Here is a 17,407-nt window from a genome sequence, read left to right as displayed (position 1 = left end):
CAGCTACTATTCTTATTATTGTGATTCTAAATTCTGGTTCAGGCTTCTTGCTTGTATCTGTGTTAAGTCCCTGGCTGTCATTTTGTCCTGTTTTTTCTTTTCGGGTTAATTCCTCTGTTTCATCATTTTGAAGGAAAAAAAGGAATTAATAAAGAAAAAAAATTAAAAATTAAAAAAACATATAAAAAACTAATAAAGGATGCTAGATCCTAGGTGTGTTTTGGTCTGGTTGTTGAAAGCTTGATAGATTAGAGAAAAAAGGGAAAGATAAGAAAAGGAAAAAGGGGGGAGGGGGAGAAAGCTTTTGAAAATTTAAAAAAATACAATAAAATAGAATAAAATGAAATGATGAAGGTAAAAATAGAATTTAAAAATTTACAAAGAAGTAAAAAATATAGTAGAGAAAAATCTTTTTTATAAAAACAGAAAATAAGGGGTGCTTGGGTGGCTCAGTTGGTTAAGCAACCAACGTCAGCTCAGGTCATGATCTCACAGTTCGTAGGTTTGGGCCTGACGTCGGGCTCTGTGCTGACAGCTCAGAGCCTAGAGCCTGCTTCAGGTTCTGTGTCTCCCTTCTCTCTGCCCCTCCCCTGCTCGTGTTTTGTCTGTCTCTCTCAAAAATAAATAACAAAAATTAAGAAAAGTCCAATTGGAATTTTTATTTAGGATGCAATGAATTTATAGATTAATTTACAAAAAAAAATAACACTTCTATGATATTAATTCAAACCCAAACAAGACCATGGAATATCTTTTAATTTACTTAGATATTCCCTTTTGTACTTTATTATTTTTTTTAATGTTTATTAATTTTTGAGAGAGAGAGAAAAAGCATGAGCAGGGGCGGGGCAGAGAGAGGGAGACGTAGAATCCGAAACATGCTTCAGGCTCCCAGCTGTCAGCACAGTCTGACATCAGGCTCGAACTCACAAACTGTGAGATCATGACCTGAGCTGAAGTTGGAGGCTTAACCCACTGAGCCCCCCAGGCACCCCTCCTTTTTGTACTTTAATAACAGTTTCAATTTCTTTCCTCATAGAGACTTTTGAATTTTTTGCTAAAGTATATCCTCACTAGATTACATTTCTGGTTGCCAATGTGAATGGTAATTTATTTTCTATCACATTTACTAATTGATTATTGCTAAAAATGCCATTGATTATTGTATATGGCAGCCTTATTACACTTTAATTGGTTTGCTTATTTAAAATTCTTCCAATTAGATAGTTTATTGTCTGTAAATAATGGTAGTTTTTTTTTCTGTTTTTTCAATCCTTAAATATTTAATTATTTATTTATTTATTTATTTGTCTTATAGGTATGGCTAACATAACTAGTACTATGTAACAGTGTACTAGATAGTATGAGTCTTTGTTTTGTTCCTACTATTAGTTACCTATTGCTGTGTAACAAATTACCTCAAGACTTAGAAACTTAGGGGCGCCTGGGTGGCTCAGTCAGTTGAGCGTCTGACTTTGGCTCAGGTCATGATCTCATAGTTTGTGAGCTCAAGCCCCACATCAGGCTCTCTGCTGTCAGCTCAGAGCCTGCTTCGGATCCTCTGTTTCCCTCTCTACCCCTCCCCTGCTCACTCGCTCTCTCTCTGTCAAAAATAAATAAACATTAAAGAAAATATTTTTTAAAAGACTTAGCAGCTTCAAAAAACAATGAGCATTTATTATCTTGCATGGTTTCTGTGGGTCAAGAATTTGGGATTAGCATAATTTAGTAGTTCTGGCTGAGGTCTCTTATAAGGTTGAAGTCAGTATGTCATCTGGGGCTGCAGTCGTCTGAAGGCTCGACTGCAGTAGTCATCTGAAGTAGTCATCTGAAGGCTTGAATGAGTAGGATCTCCTTTCCAGGTGGCCAGCTCACATTGTTATTGACAGGAAGCTGCAATTCCTCACCCTGTAGACATCTCCAGGGGACTGCTTGAATGTCTTCATGACATGGCAATTAGTAGCACCCAAAGCGAGGGATCCAAGAGTGATCTATAATAGAAGCCTCAGTGTCCTTTATGACCTAGACTTGGAACTCACACTCCACATTTTACACAATATCCCACTGGCCACATGAGTCAGCCTTACTGAATGTGAGGGAATGACATGACAGTAAAAATATCTGGAGGCAGGGGTCATTTGGAATCCATTTTTGGGGGTCTGAGAGGCACAGCAGTCTTAAAGAAGATACTTCTGTTTTGTTAAGAGTGATGTTTGTTGTAAATTTTGGATATATGGCCTTTATTAATTTAAGTATGTTCCCTTCTCTTCCTGGTTTGTTGAGAGATTCTGTTCTTTAATGATAAAAAATGAAGACAGAGGTCAGTGGGACAGCAGCCTGACAAGCAAATTGCTTCTGACAAACCTGCGGGGCACCTGGGTGGCTCAGTCAGTTTAGCGTCTGACTCTTGATTTTGGCTCATGTCATGATCCCTGGATCATGGGATTGAGCCCCAAGTTGGGCTCCATGCTGAGCATGGAGCCTACTTAGGATTCTCTCTCTCTCTCTCTCTCTCTCTCTCTCTCTCTCTCTGTCTCTGTCTCTCTCTCTAAAAATTAAGGGAAAAAAAGTTTAGTTGTGACAAACCTGCATGGACAGAGCCAGCTTTGGATCTCTCCTTGAGTCCTGTGTGATGAACAAGAGGCATTGGCCCAACACAAGCCCTTCTTGGCTAAAGAACTCTGGAAAACAATATTTTTTGCCTTGGGGAGATTGTTGCATCCATTCAGGTTTTTCTTTTTCCTTGCAGTGCCCAAGACAAAGATTTTGGCCACTGGAGGGGCATCTCACAACAGAGACATCTTACAGGTATGTGCTGATAGCAGGCTAAACAGAAGGGCCTCTTCCATGTCAGTTATTTCTAAGACCCAGACACTGGTCTAGTAAGGACTTCCTCTTCCCACTCTTGCAAATGTCTGACCATCAGGCTACCACATCATAAGGCTGTCAGTATCTTACTGGGACGTTGAGCATTTTTTGATATAGCCTGAGGCTGTATCAACTATTGACTTGCAAGATACCTGTCTTAGGTAAGGTTCTCTTGAAGAAGAGCCTGAAATGGGAATTCGAAGTGGGTTGTTGAGAAGGTGCTCCCAGAAGAAAGAGAGTGAGGGGTGCAGGTAGGGCAGGCGGAAAAGATAAGCAAGAATCTGGTTTTGGCTCTAGCTCTATCTCATAGGAAAGATCTGAAACATGATCTGTATGGCAGACATGGTTCCACCTTGGGTAAGGGGCCAAGTGGCTACCCTGGAGAGAGGTGAGAACAACCCTCCTAGGAGGGGCAGCCTCTGTTCAGCTGAGAACAATTCCTTTGAGGAGGGGCAGCTGTGAGTCATTAGCAGCTGATACTCACAGCATCTGGGGGAAGGATGCACACCAGTCCAGTAACGGGATCCAGATGGGGCATCAGTGGCATTCACTATATCATCTCTGGTCAACTAAGACTCCCAAGTCTTTTCCATGTGAACTCCTCTTGGTATAGGTCCTCCATTTTAAATTTATAAAATTTATTTTTGGGACCTAAATGGGAAATTTTACCCTTTTCCCTATAAAACATGCCTTTGTTAATTTGGGTTTGTTTGGGCTTGTTGATATTAGTCTGATACCCAGCCATCTCCACCTTGGCCATTGGCTAAGCATACTTCCTAAATCTTCCTTCTTGTCTTTGATAAAATGGTTAAATAGTGCAGGGACAACCTGGAGAGCTGTGGCCCTCCACTAGAGATGTCCCCCCAGGTCATCCTGACTCTATTATTACCAGGGTGGTATGGCCAACTATACTTCTTTAAGGCAGTAGAGGTGGACTGGAAGGCATCAGAAGACACATGAGGAAAGAGAGCCTAGAAAATGCATGTCAGTGGGGTGCCTGGGTGGCTTTGGATATTGGATCTCCCTCTCTCTGCCCCTCCCTCGCTTGTGCTCGCTCTCAAGTAAATAAACTTTAAAAGGGGGGTGGCGCCTGCGTGATTCCTTGGTTAAGCATCTAAGTTTGGCTAAGGTCATGATCTTGTGGTTTGTGAGTTTGAGCCCCGCCTTGGGCCCTGTGCAGACAGCTCAGAACCTGGAGCCTGCTTTTGATTCTGTGTCTTCTGCCCCTCTCCTGTTCATGTTCCATCAATCTCTCTCTCTCTCTCTCTCTCTCTCTCTCTCTCTCTGTCAAAAATTAAAAAGGAAGGAAGGAAGGAAGGAAGGAAGGAAGGAAGGAAGGAAGGAAAAAAATAAGGCAAAATGCATACCAAAGTGTTTGTATTCCTTCTGAGAAACAACTTACGACATTAAGAACCTCTGTCATTTCCAGGTACTTGCGGATGTGTTTGGCGCCCCAGTGTATGTCATAGACACTGCCAACTCTGCCTGTGTGGGCTCTGCGTACCGAGCTTTCCATGGTAGGTCGATGGATGGGGAACAGAAGCTTCTGGAAGAGTTGGGGCACTGGCTGGGCTGAGGAGGATAGAAAGGGGTGATGGGCAATCCCAGTCTTAAGGACATTAGAGTCTTGAGCTTTAGTTTCATTTTTCTCCCTCCTAGCAGGTGAGAACCAACCCAAACCTTTTGTTCCTTTATTCCATTCTTTTTTTTTTTTTTTTTTTTTTTTTTTTTTTTTTTTTTTTAGATTTTTTTTTCAACGTTTTTTATTTATTTTTGGGACAGAGAGAGACAGAGCATGAACGGGGGAGGGGCAGAGAGAGAGGGAGACACAGAATCGGAAACAGGCTCCAGGCTCCGAGCCATCAGCCCAGAGCCTGACGCGGGGCTCGAACTCACGGACCGCGAGATCGTGACCTGGCTGAAGTCGGACGCTTAACCGACTGCGCCACCCAGGCGCCCCTCCTTTATTCCATTCTTAAAAAAATAGGGAAAGAAAAGTAGGTTCCTAACTGAACGAGGCTTGGTCACAGTCGGGTTCAGCACAGGGACATTGGGAAAGGACACAGGACGTGCTTGAGGGCGCATGGGCAGGGGTCTAGACGGCTGGTGGGCAGGAGAGGTGGATGAAGTCCAGAGCCATTATTTTCAGCAAATGCAGGAAGTGGAGACAAAGATGAAATTCAGAGCCAAGCAGTCCAGTACCTTGGACAGCTCCACAGGGGACCATCTATGCGATGGCGGCCTCTCTGAAACTCGGGATAATGAAAGAATCTCCCTCATCTAGGCGGGTTCTTGTGGGAGCAGCCCATGCCCACAGTGGCCCCATTTAGTCAGTTTGTCCTGTCCTCTGCCTGCTCGGACTGCTCTTCCAGCTCCATTTACCTCAAGGGCTCTCTTCCCTCTAGCGGTTCCATTCTTCGGGCATTTACTCTGAACTTTTTAACACACCTATTTAAACTTACTTTTTTCTGTCAACACCGAGAATTAATCAGGGACTAGATCCTTCTCTTAATAATTAACCACTTACTCCTTTCTCCCTTCCCTCTCCACCCTGCCCACCTCAGCCCACATCATACCACCTCCTGTGTCAAGATCACTGGGCAGTTTATTTCCAGGTTATTTTATTAATTAAACTTCTTTTCATGTTGGCTTTTATTTGCACCTCCCTATGAACTTCTCTTTCTCTCTCTTTGAATTCCCTGTAGTTTCTTTCTTCTTTTTCTCTTCTTTGATAGTTTTGTTGGAATATACAACCTAGATAAGTTTAAGAAGAAATTCAGTAGGTGATCATTTTGGAAGCCTTACATGTCCAGCATGGACTTTTTTTCCCTCTCCAAAAGAATGCTACCTTGGCTAGGCAAAGGACCCCAACTTCAAAATACTTCTCCTTAGCGTCTTGAAAATACTGTTCCATAATCTTTCGGCATTTAGTGTTGCCCATGAGAAGCCTGGGGCCTACTTCCTGCTCCTTCTGCTGCTGAAGCAGAAAAGGAGCTGCCTACTTCGTTTCTTATTTTTCCTTTTCTTTGCCTATTTTGTTGCCAGAGGTCACCTGGGGTACTGCCCCACTCTACCCTCCAAAACCAGAGCCTGAGCTAAGTCCTAGCATACCAGCCCTCACCCTGACGTGTATCAGCCACTTCATGTCTATTTTCCCCAGCTGCATCCAGGATGAACCTCACACATAGCCAGTCTCTGGGTGAGTGGAGAGGGGACCAGTGTCTTTTGATTGGTCTCCGTGCTGGCCTCCCCACCACTCATCCCATTCCCCGTTCCCCTGCAGCTCTGAGCTGGGATATCCCAGCATCTGGTTGGAAACTGGGCCACATGTCTTCACTGGACCCTCCCTCACTCATGGTGGTCCTGAGTTTCCCTGTCAATCTGATTCTACTTCTTAAATTGCCTAGAAAGTCCTCACTTTTCTTGTCCACCTATGGCAGCCTTTCCTCTTTTCCAGGCCTGCACTCATTTACTTGGTGAGCATTTATTGAGTGCTTCGGGTATGCAGGTGTGTGCTAGGCACCAGGGCTCTTGTGGAGACCCAGTCCCTGGCCTCGCAGAGCTTGGGCTCAGCAAAGGAGGGACCTTGAATCTGTAGCCAGAAATGGTAAGAAGTGCTCCGTGGACAGCAGATGGTACTTAGGGGTGGAGGGTCAGGGAGCCTCCAAACAGGTGACATTTTTAGCTGCAGCTTATCTGAGGAGAAGGGCATAGGTCCATAAAGAGAGGAGATAGGAACACCTTACATGAAAGGTGAAAGTAAAGGCTCTGAAGCAGGAAGAATTGTAAGAAGCCTGGGATGGCTTCAATGCGGTGAGTCATGAGAGTGGAGGCTTGTGAGAGAGGAGGGGCAGGCAAGCCCTCCTCTTCTGTCAGGTGCCAGGTGTTAGCTGCCCTGCTGTGACACATGCTGTCACAGTGAACAAGACAAACTATGCCCTGTTGGGGAGAGGTCTGCATGTGAAATTTCTCCTCTCTCTCTCTCTCTCTCTCTCTCTCTCTCTTTCTCTCTTTTTTAAATGTTTATTTATTTTTGAGAGAGAGACAGACAGAGTCAAGCAGGGGAGGGACACAGAGAGAGGGAGACACAGAATCCAAAGCAGGCTCCACGCTCTGAGTTGTCAGCACAGAGCCTGACACAGAGCTCAAACTCACAAAGCACGCACTCATGACCTGAGCTGAATTTGGAGGCTTAACCGACTGAGCCACCCAGGCACCCCTTCCCTTATCTCATTTTATTTTATTTTATTGTATTGTATTGTATTGTATTTATTTATTTATTTATTTATTTTTTATTTTTATTTTTTTTTAATGTTTATTTTTGAGAGAGACAGAGACAGAGCACGAGCAGGGGAGGGGCAGAGAGAGACGGAGACACAGAATCTGAAGCAGGCTCCAGGCTCCAAGCTGTCAGCACAGAGCCTGACACGGGGCTTGAACTCACGAACCATGAGATCCTGACCTGAGCCCGAAGTTGGACGCTTAACCAACTGAGCCACCTAAGCACATCTCTTCTCCCTTTTTTTAAAACAGTTTTGTTGAAGCACAATTTATATGACATGAAAGTCACCCAACTTTAAGTGCACAGCTCAGTGATTTTTTAGTCAGTTGATTGAGTTGTGCTACCATCACCATAATCCAGTTTTAAAATATTGTATCACCCCAGAGATAAAATGTTATTTTCAGTTAATGTCTTCATTTGCAACATGCACTGATGTGAAATGAGCTTTTCTTCTAGGCCTTGCAGCTGGAACAGACGTGCCCTTTTCAGAGGTTGTGAAGTTAGCCCCACCTCCCAGATTAGCTGCTACCCCAACCCCAGGAGCTTCTCAGGTGAGACACCATCAGAATTTGGTCAGAGCCTTTGCGTCGTGAAAACCAACTCTAGTTAATCCAGTTAGTCCTGAACAACACAGGTTGAGGGGCGCCAGTCCTCTGGCAGAGATGAAAATGCACATATAACTTTTGACTCCCCAAAAACTTAACCACTAATCTCTGAAGCTGAGATTACTCTTTGGAGTTTAACCCAGTTGGGGTGAGGGGGCCGGGCCTTTATACCTCATGTTGATCGATCTCTGCATGCAAGCCACCCCAGGATGGGGTAAGGCAGCTCTCTGTAGCCAAAGCAAACCCCAGTGGGGACTGTCAGCTGAGGGCTGGGAGAATAAGTTCTTCATTCCTGAAGGGCAGTCTGTGTGGTATGCCAGGCCATCCGTGACACCTGTGTTCCTGCTTGCAGAAGGTTCCTGCAGCCTAGGAGCAGGGCTGCGCAGACGGGGCGTTATTTCTCATCTAGCAGGCAGCGTGAGCTTCTTGCTTGCATCAGATTTCCTTGGCCCGAAGTGCCATGGGATGATGTGGGGTGGGCTCAGGAGCATCCAGAGCACATGCTGTGTCTGTGTCACAACCGAGTGACCCCAAGGTTAGGAAACTCGCAAGTTATAAAGGAGCTGAAAGCCTATCTGCCCAACCTTTGACCCCAAGGGAGACATTATCTGTACTATCCTGGTCAGCAAGTAAGTTTTCCCTCTTCTCTAGAGGGTGGCTCTGTCTCTGTCTTCCAAGGCTGTTTGCTGTGTAAATAACAAAAAGATAGTCTGCAAAAAAAGCTGTCTCCTTGGGGCGCCTGGGTGGCTCAGTCGGTTGAGCGTCTGACTTCGGCTCAGGTCATGATCTCGCAGTCCGTGAGTTCGGGCCCCACGTCGGGCTCTGTGCTGGCAGCTTGGAGCCTGGAGCCCCCTTCAGATTCTGTGTCTCTCTCTCTCTCTCTCTCTCTCTCTCTCTCTGCCCCTCCCCCACTCATGCTCTGTCTCTTTCTCTCTGTCAAAAATAAACATTTAAAAAAATTTAAAAAAAAAGAAAGAAAGAAAAGCGGTCTCCAGACATATAGAAACACCATGGAGAATTGTCTCCCAACATATCTGGGAGCAGAAGCTCACAGTTTACAGGTGACAGAGAACCCACACATATAGATGTGCCCACGCTTCTATTACTTTGTCTTTACGTTGTGTGCCCTTACCTTTAAGAGCCAGCTCAGTGTAATAAAAAGACCCTAAACTGATATAAAGGGCCTTTGGGTTCTGATTCTTATCCTGAATTCCCCTCACCATGTAACCTTGAACAGCACTTCTCATCTCTGAACCTGTTTCTTCGTCTGTGGAGTGGGGACAATATCTGTCCTCCCTACTTTTTATTATTATTATTATTTTAGGGAAAGAGAGAGAATCTTAAGCTGAGTGTGGAGGCTGATGAGGGGCTCAATCCCAGGACCCTGGGATCGTGATCTGATCCGAAATCAACAGCTGGAGGCTCAACCAACTGAGCCATCCAGGCACCCCTGGGTTGCCTACTTTTAACCTACTAATTGTGAGGCTTAAAAAGGGTCCTTGACTATAATGGCTTGATTATATAACAAGAAGTCTGAAGGTAGTTGCCAGGGTTGATTTAGTGGTTCACCAATGTCAGACAGAGTATGCAAGCAGGGGAGGGGCAGAGAGAGAGGGAGACACAGAATCCGAAGCAGGCTCTAGGCCCTGAGCTGCCAGCACAGAGCCCGACACGGGGCTCGAACTCATGAACCGCGAGATCATGACCTGAGCCGAAGTCAGATGCGTAACTGACTGAGCCACCCGGGTGCCCAAGGAACCCTTTACTCTTACACCCAAGTGTAACCTCAGAATCCTTCATAACACCAGGTGTCGCAAGCAGCAACAGTCCGTGATTGTTGGTGTCATGACCTATTTGAGGACCGGTTAGTAAACTCGTTGGGAGCGGGAGGTGCTCTATGGCACCTAGTTGGTTGTGCTCCAGTGGAAACACAAAACTGTAACTATTTTCTCTCGGCTCAGCTGGACATTGCAGTTTCCTCTTCCGAGAGGAGACCGAAGCTCCCCTTGAGTTCTCTGTCGACTTCACAGAGCTGCTCCCGAAGCACCGAGAGTGGGCCGTGGTTGCATAATCAATTACTAAAATACCGGACTTTGGAGCTAATTAGGCCAAGAGGTGTGGTTGGCATAAGCCAGTGGTGGTGCTTGTGAGTCTCAAGAAACTCTGGGTCCCTTGGTCGTAAGTGTCGCTTGTCTGGAAGACAACATGTGCTCACCTGAAATGCACCTGCCCTTCTCAGGCGAGGCTTAAAGAGCCACGGGTGAAAACAGCTTAAAAAAAAAAAAGGAATGAAGGTTAAGAATGTGGGGTTGTGTTTCTGGTTCTTTTTCCCGTGTTGGCTTTTGGTTTTGGTTTATTACACAGCATACTGTATATGTAATTTTGTAGCCCACTTAAAAAAAAAAAAAAAACCACTACAGCACAACATGAGTGTTTGTTTTCTTAAAACTGAGCATACACAGGGCGTCTGGGTGGCTCAGTCCGTTAAGTGTCCGACTTTGGCTCAGGTCGTGATCTCGCTGTTTGTGGGTTCAAGCCCCGCGTCAGGCTCTGTGCTGACAGCTTGGACCCTGGAGCCTGCTTCGGATTCTGTCTCCCTCTCTCTCTGCCCTCCCCCACTCATGCTCTGTCTCTGTCTCTCTCACAAAAATAATGTAAAAAAAAAAAACCAAAAAAATGAGCATACACATTATTGTTAACGACTGCATGATATTCTACATGGCTATTGAACCAATAGTTTCTTTTAAGTTTATTTATTTTGAGAGAGAAAACACACAGAGGGGAGGGGCAGAGAGTGAGAGGGAGATAGAGAATCCCAAGTAGGCTCCGTGCTATCAGCACAGAACCCACAAGGGTCTCCAACTGTGAGAGCCTGACCTGAGCTGAAATCAAGAGTCGGACACTGAACCTCCTGAGCCACCCCGGTGCCCCCCAGTAATTTACTTGAGCATTTAATATGTCTTAGAACAGTTGCTTCTAGGTTTTCAATTATTATAATTGCAATTATGTGAGTAAAAGGTTAACAAAACCTTCTATTCTGCATGAAAGTTTGAACTTCGGTTGACTTTCTACCTCTGTTTCCTTTGAGACAATAAAAATGGAATGTCAACAGCATTACTAGGCCACACATTGCTTATGTTAAAAGTGACCTTCAATTAAGGCACTGCACCTGGAGTGGGAAAACCATATACACCTGACAGGAAGTCGTTCGTAGGGCTTCCCTCAGTGCAGTGACTTCTCAGGGGCATGTCTCTTGCCTATGGAGTTGTTCAAAGAGATACTCCTGTGGTAGGAGGTTCCAGAGCCAGGGTGGTTCGTGCACCTGTATGGTGTGGATTCCATCTCCTCGCGCCTGAGCTGTAACATGGGGGTCAGGGAGGAGAGACGGCAGGGAGACCCTTTCCTGGACACTTGTGCAGACTGCTGTAAGGACCGCTGCATGGTCTTTCGCTGAAGAGGTCCACCTGCAGCCACTGTGCCGACAGGTGCATTTCTCCAGTGTATCCTTTTGAGGGCCAGCGTGTGGCCTGTGGTATTCTTAGGGGACTGGCCGTTTAGTGGTGTCTAAGAAGACCCTCAGTAGGCCTGGCCCCCCACACGTAGGATTTCCTTAGGAGAACTTTGCAGAAGTAGAGTAACTGGGTCAAAGGCTGTGGGCATTTTTATGCCCTTTGACACCAGCGTGCGGTCAAGTTGGTTTCCGGAAGGGCTGCACGACCGACTTCACCAGCTCTGGGAAGAGACCCCGAGACAGCATTACCAGGGACCTGGAATTTTAAAAAATGTTGTAAACCTGGTAACGGAAATTGTTTGTTCGTCCTAATTTGCCTTTTTAAAAAACCTTAGGCTGCAGGTTTGAGTACTACTAGCTTTTTCCTCTTTTGCGAATTGATGCTTCCTTTCTTTTGCCCTGCACAGAAACCTCAATTACAAGTAAATGGGGTATTAAGTTTTAAAACTGTAAGTTGCAGAGAGATGTAAGAGGCACCTCCCCCTCCCCAGTCTAACCAGCTCTTTCTGCCCCTCCAGGTCTACGAGGCCCTCCTTCCACGATACGCCAAGCTTGAGCAGAGAATCCTGTCGCAGACCCAGGGGCCTCCTGAGAGAATTCCTCAGGCCCAGGCACCCCTGTTAACCCTGCCTGCCCAGACTCACTGATCCCGCCTCGAGACGTGCTCCTGGACAGCAGGGATCCTCCTCCTTGTTCTAAGTGACTGTGCCTGCCCACCTTGCACTGCTCCAGTCCGGCCCCGGACCACCTAAACCCAAGGGACTTTTATGTACAGGGACTTAAATCAGCAGAACGGGGGAAACAAAGCCATCCCTCATCCCTTGACCCCAGCACCCCCTTCTCCAACTCGGACTCTTTGGCCACTCCTCCCCAAACTGCAACCCACAGCCACCCCCGCCCCATACCGTGACCCCGCTATCCCATTTCACCACCCCCCCAACCCTGACTCCCTTCTTTCAGTGTCTGAATGGCCTCCTAGTTTCTTCCTTTCTTGTCTTCCCCATGCTTACTCCTCCGTCAAGGTTTCTCCCTTCTGTCCTTCCAGCATCTGCCCCTCATCCTATGTGAGCTCTTCTTCCTCCCCGTGCCCACCTGCTGAAACTCACTACCTCCCACCCAAAGAGTTTGACACACCTGATGACCGTGCTTCCTGTCCCCTCCCATCAGCTCTCCCCACCGGTTGCCTGACTCCCTGGCACACCAGGCCACTTGGAGGGCCCCTCTCCCAGGTAGTACAGGGTAGCACCTCCCTCCCTCCGTCCCTTCCTTCAGGGAGAATTTCTCAAATTCTGGATTTTTTGATTCTATTTCTGTGGTGTCGTTTGACATGTTCTCTGTCTTCTATATTTCCTGAAGATTGGTGGTTGGATCCAATACAGAGTTCCTCACCCTCAGTACTATTGACATTTGGGACTGGATAAGTTTTGGGTGTGGGGGGCAGCAGTATCCCTGGCGTCTACCCGCCAGATGCCAGTGTCACCCTCTCCCCGAGTCGTGACAATCCAGAATGTCTCCAGACGTGGCCAGATACCTCCTGGTGGGGATGGGGAGGCCAAATTGCCCCTCGTTCATAACCACTGACTTAAGAGACTCGATCACACACGATGCAGTTTTCCTTTTTGTGTCAGACAACCAGGACGGTGTCGTGTTCTTCCATCAGGAGGCACGTAATGTCTGGTTTTCTCTCCCTGTCGTGATGTTCATCCCCAGGTCCATCAGCTGACTAGGGATCCAGTTTTGTTAGTCTTCTTCATTTATGACCTGGCATTCTTCTATGTGAGACATTCCCCATCCAGTTACCCAGTGGTGGTGTTTATATAGGAGAGGCCGAATAAATAGATTCTTCCCGGTGTTCACTAGTGTTCAAAATAATGGGTTAATCCCCAGGCATCCTCTAACAGCAACTAGATATTTTTTTCAGTGTCAATCTGATGCATTTAGCGTATTTTATGTGTTTTAATCCATTGGGGTAATTATTTCTGTCCTTGCCTTCTGTTGTTAGCCATTCTCTCCAGCTCTTCTGCTTCCCTGATGTTTCATTCCTTCTTTCCTTACTGATACTTCTGCTCTGTTTACCCCTTAATTCCTGCTGGGCCCCAAATCTCTGTCCTCATCCTTCTTTCTCACCCATTCTGTCCTCTGGTTAGATGATTTCATCTATTCTTGGGTTTCAACCACCGTTTCCATACCAGGAACCTCCAGATCTATGTTTCCATCCAGAACTCTCCTTGGAGTCTACCAGCATTCTCACAGGGGTACTTCAGACTCCACTTATCTTCCCTTGCCCTTCCCCCAACCTCCTCCTCTCATGTTGCTGTTTCAGTGAATTGGAATCACCATGCATCCATGCATTCAGGAACCCAACCCCCAAATGCAGATATCCTCTCTCTTTCCCACGTCAGATGAGTCACCAGGTGAGTTTGGTTATTCCTCTGGTAACTCCTAAAGCAGTTCCTTTCTCTCCATCCCCCCTGTTTTACCTTGGACCCCTTTATACCTTGCTCAAATTATGACGAAAGCCTACATAGAAAATCCTCTGTGATCTGCTTCTACAGAATCCCCCAGAGATTACCTCTGCTGCAGGCCCTCACCTAAATTGGGACTTCAGTGAAACCAGGCTCCTTGTGGTCTCACCCAGAGTGGAAAAATGCTGCAGAGCAGGTCTGAGACCCGGTGGGTTAGAGCAGTGGATAGGGGGGCGTCAAAAGGAAGAGGTTTGCAAAATGAATGGGGCCGGCAGCATTTCTGAGAGAGATGAAGTCATCTCAAAAGGAAGTGGTGTCCTTAGCAGGCTTGGTGGATGAGAGGAAGAAGAAAGCAGAAAGCTGAGGGTGACAGCCTGTCAACAGCAAGTCGATTCAGAGGAAAATGGGCAACTTCCCAACCCCTGCTACCTACACTTCACTTATTAAAGAAATTTTACAACATTGACCAACAGAAAAAGGCTCTCTTAGACCAAGAAACAGAGAAAGGCGGTCAACCCATTTCCCATTTTACCTCTGCCCCCATAGAGTTGTCTGTCATTGCAAGCGTGTCAACATAAATAGAAAAGGGAACTTACCACATAGACATATGTAGGAAGAAAACAAAGTGAGAATCGATTTTTCAAGCTGATGAAATACTCCAAAATAAAGAGAACGAAAGAGAGTAAAGGACAAATACGGTAAATCGTAACAACCCTCCGGTGTGAGCTTTAAAAGAAGTTTCAGTGCAAGTGCAGATGTGAAAGAATATCACAGGTCAGAGCATTTAAAACTCAGAATGAAAATGAAGGTTCAACAGGCATGTGTGTGAAGAGAGAACTGATCAAGCTTGGGAAAGGATTTGAACAAAAAAGCATCATAGGAATGAAGACTAAATTACAACATATTCAAATAAAAATCGAGATGTCTTCAAGATCTAGAAGATGGGAATGATGAAAGCTAAGACAGCAAAGGATAGAGAGGAAGAGCTGACAAAGTCCAGAAGGAAAAGGATCAGTAAAGTAACAGGTAAAATGGGAGCTTCTGGAAGCTACCAAAAGAGAAGACAGTGGAATTGGTTATTTTTTTTTAATTTTTTGATTATTTCTTAGTATAATTTATTGTCAAATTGGCTAACATACAGTGTGTACAAGGCGCTCTTGGTTTTGGGGTAGATTCCCATGGTTCATCACTTCCATACAATACCCAGTGCTCATCCCAGTGAGTGCCCTCCTCAGTGTGATCGCCTGCTTTCTCCTCTCCCCCAACCCCCCCCCCCCATCAACCCTCAGTTTGTTCTCTATATTTAGGAGTCTCTTACGGTTTGCCTCCCTCCCTCTCTGTAACTATTTTTTCCCCTTCCTTTCCCCATGGTCTTCTGTTAAGTTTCTCAAGATAGTGGAATTGGCTAATACTTAAACTGCCCCTGGAAGTTTCTGAAAAGCAAAAGATGTGAATCTTTATCTTGAAAGGGCCCCTTTTTGTTACATGGAAAATTGACCCAGAATGATCAACTGAGACATATCCTAGCAAACTGCTACACTTTGAAGGTGAGGAAAAAACCCATCTAGTCCAAAAGAGCTAGTTTCTTACAAAGGAAAGGTCAGGTTGGCATCAGATTTCTCAAAAAAAGAAAGTACAGGGGAGCAACATTTTCAAGAAGTTTAAAGAAAAAAACTGAACTAAGAATAAGTGTTTTGTATCAAGCTAAGCTGTCCTTTAAGTATCAAGGATATATCGAAGTTAGAATCATGTGAGAGCTCAAGAAATAGTGTACTTGTAACCCTGAAGGACCTTACTAAAAGACATGCTTCAACCAACTACGAGATGATTGGGGGACTTCAGCAAAATGACTGATGGTGAGCCTTGAGTGTCTTTAGTTTCAGATCTAAGACCAAAATAAAAGTGGAGATAAGGGTAGAAGAATAGTATCAAGTGGTATATGCTTTGACAAGGTAGAAATAACAATGAAATAGGGGCGCCTGGGTGGCTTGGTCGGTTAAGGGTCCGACTTCGGCTCAGGTCATGATCTCACGGTCCGTGAGTTTGAGCCCCGCGTCGGGCTCTGTGCTGACAGCTCAGATCCTGGAGCCTGTTTCAGATTCTGTGTCTCCCTCTCTCTCCGCCCCTCCCCCTGTTCATGCTCTGTCTCTCTCTGTCTCAAAAATAAATAAACGTTAAAAAAAAAAATGAAATAAATGAAAAAGAAAGGAGAAAGGACAATACAAAGACATCTGTGTTGCAAAGGGAACGTACACGGCAAAGTATCATTTAAAGTTGACAAAGCAAATAGTTGGGACTTAAGAAAAAAGACTAAAAATTATATAAAGGTAATAGTGTATTATGAAGATAATCACCAAAATAAAAATAGAAATCTCCCTCAATGTCCGAAGAAACAATAGTAAAAACAATAAATCACATAGTGAAAAACATATGGTGAATATAGTATATACACACAGTAGTATAATAAGCATAGAGTCAAATTAGTAAAGGACTCAACTCATCTATTAAAAGTTCAAAAATGGGCAAAGGGAAAAAAAGAGGTAAACCAAGAAATACTATAGAGAATAAATGAGGTTACCAGAGGGGAGTTGGATGGGGAGATGGGTGAAGTCGGTGATGGGGATTAAGGAGTGCAGTTGTGATGAGCACTGGGTGATGTATGGAAGTGTTGAACACTATATTGTACACCTGAAATTAATATTACACTGTATGTTAACACATTTAAATAAAAACTTTGAGAAAAGTTCAGGTTGGGGAGCACCTGGGTGGCTCAGTCAGTTAAGCATCCAACTCGAGTTTGGCTCAGGTCATGATCTCATGGTTTGTGGGTTCAGGCCCCGAGTGGGGCTCTGTGCTGACAGTGTGGAGCCTGCTTGGGATTCTCTCTTCCTCTCTCTCTGCCCCTCTCCCTTGTTCATGCTTTCTCTTGCTCAAAAGTCTATTTAAACTTGAGGCCTCACTTTTTTCAAAAAGTTTCAGATTAGCTCACAAACCAACATCATATTATCTTATTTACAAGAGACACACTTAAAACAATTGGTCCACAAAGGCTAAAAATTAGAGAGCTGGGCAAAAATATACCAGGCAGATACAAATCATAAAAAGCAAGATTGCAATATTGCTATTTGACAAAGGTAGAAGCCAGGAGAAAATTAGACAAAGAAGGGCACTATAATGCTAAAGGCCACAGTTCACAATGAAGGTATGTTATGAATGTTACAGCCTCAGCTATTTCTTTTGTCAACGTTAAATGATTTTCTTTGATTTCACCTATAGATTCCAACAATCTATATATCTTCTGAATATATATTGAACTTTGCACCTAATAAGGAATAATAATAAATAATAGAGAATATATTATTCTCACAAAAACTGGTAATTTATTATATCACAAAGATATCTATAATTGCCGCAAAATAGGGAGAATACAATCTTCTTTAATCACAATGCAATAAAATGAGAATAAAATATATGTGTTTTTAATGCTTATTTTTGAGAGAGACCGAGCATGAGCTGGGGAGGGGCAGAGAAAGAGGGAGACAGAACCCAAAGCAGGCTCCAAGTTCCAAGCACAGAGCCCCATGCGGGGCTCGAACCCATGGACCATGAGATCATGACCTGAGCTAAGTCGGATGCTCAACCGACTGAGCCACCCAGGCACCTCAATAAAATATAT

At 44.9% G+C, this 17,407-nt stretch overlaps 2 protein-coding genes across 5 annotated transcripts in view; both read left to right on the top strand.

Moving 5' to 3' along the window:
- XYLB (xylulokinase) overlaps positions 1–11,920 on the top strand; it is a 56,096-nt gene extending 44,176 nt beyond the window's left edge. For 3 of the 4 annotated variants that reach the window (XM_042954591.1, XM_042954589.1, XM_042954588.1), the window contains 4 exons: positions 2,750–2,808; positions 4,298–4,385; positions 7,607–7,701; positions 11,785–11,914. In XM_042954591.1, the coding sequence (XP_042810525.1) occupies positions 2,750–2,808; positions 4,298–4,385; positions 7,607–7,701; positions 11,785–11,913 (371 nt within the window). In that variant the 3' untranslated portion in view covers position 11,914. Of the gene's footprint in view, positions 1–2,749; positions 2,809–4,297; positions 4,386–7,606; positions 7,702–11,784 lie in introns of all 4 variants that reach the window. The other variant, XM_042954590.1, reaches the window with a different exon arrangement.
- A 2,752-nt stretch (positions 11,921–14,672) lies between these two features.
- Positions 14,673–17,407, top strand: part of ACVR2B (activin A receptor type 2B) — a 43,563-nt gene continuing 40,828 nt past the window's right edge. Inside the window, exon 1 of the mRNA XM_042954594.1 lies at positions 14,673–14,757. Coding sequence (XP_042810528.1) covers positions 14,673–14,757 — 85 coding nt within the window. The remainder of the gene's footprint in view (positions 14,758–17,407) is intronic.

The sequence above is a fragment of the Panthera leo genome, chromosome C2, assembly GCF_018350215.1.
Source record: "Panthera leo isolate Ple1 chromosome C2, P.leo_Ple1_pat1.1, whole genome shotgun sequence".
Lineage (NCBI taxonomy): Eukaryota > Metazoa > Chordata > Mammalia > Carnivora > Felidae > Panthera > Panthera leo.
This window is presented reverse-complemented; position numbering and strand designations above follow the sequence as displayed.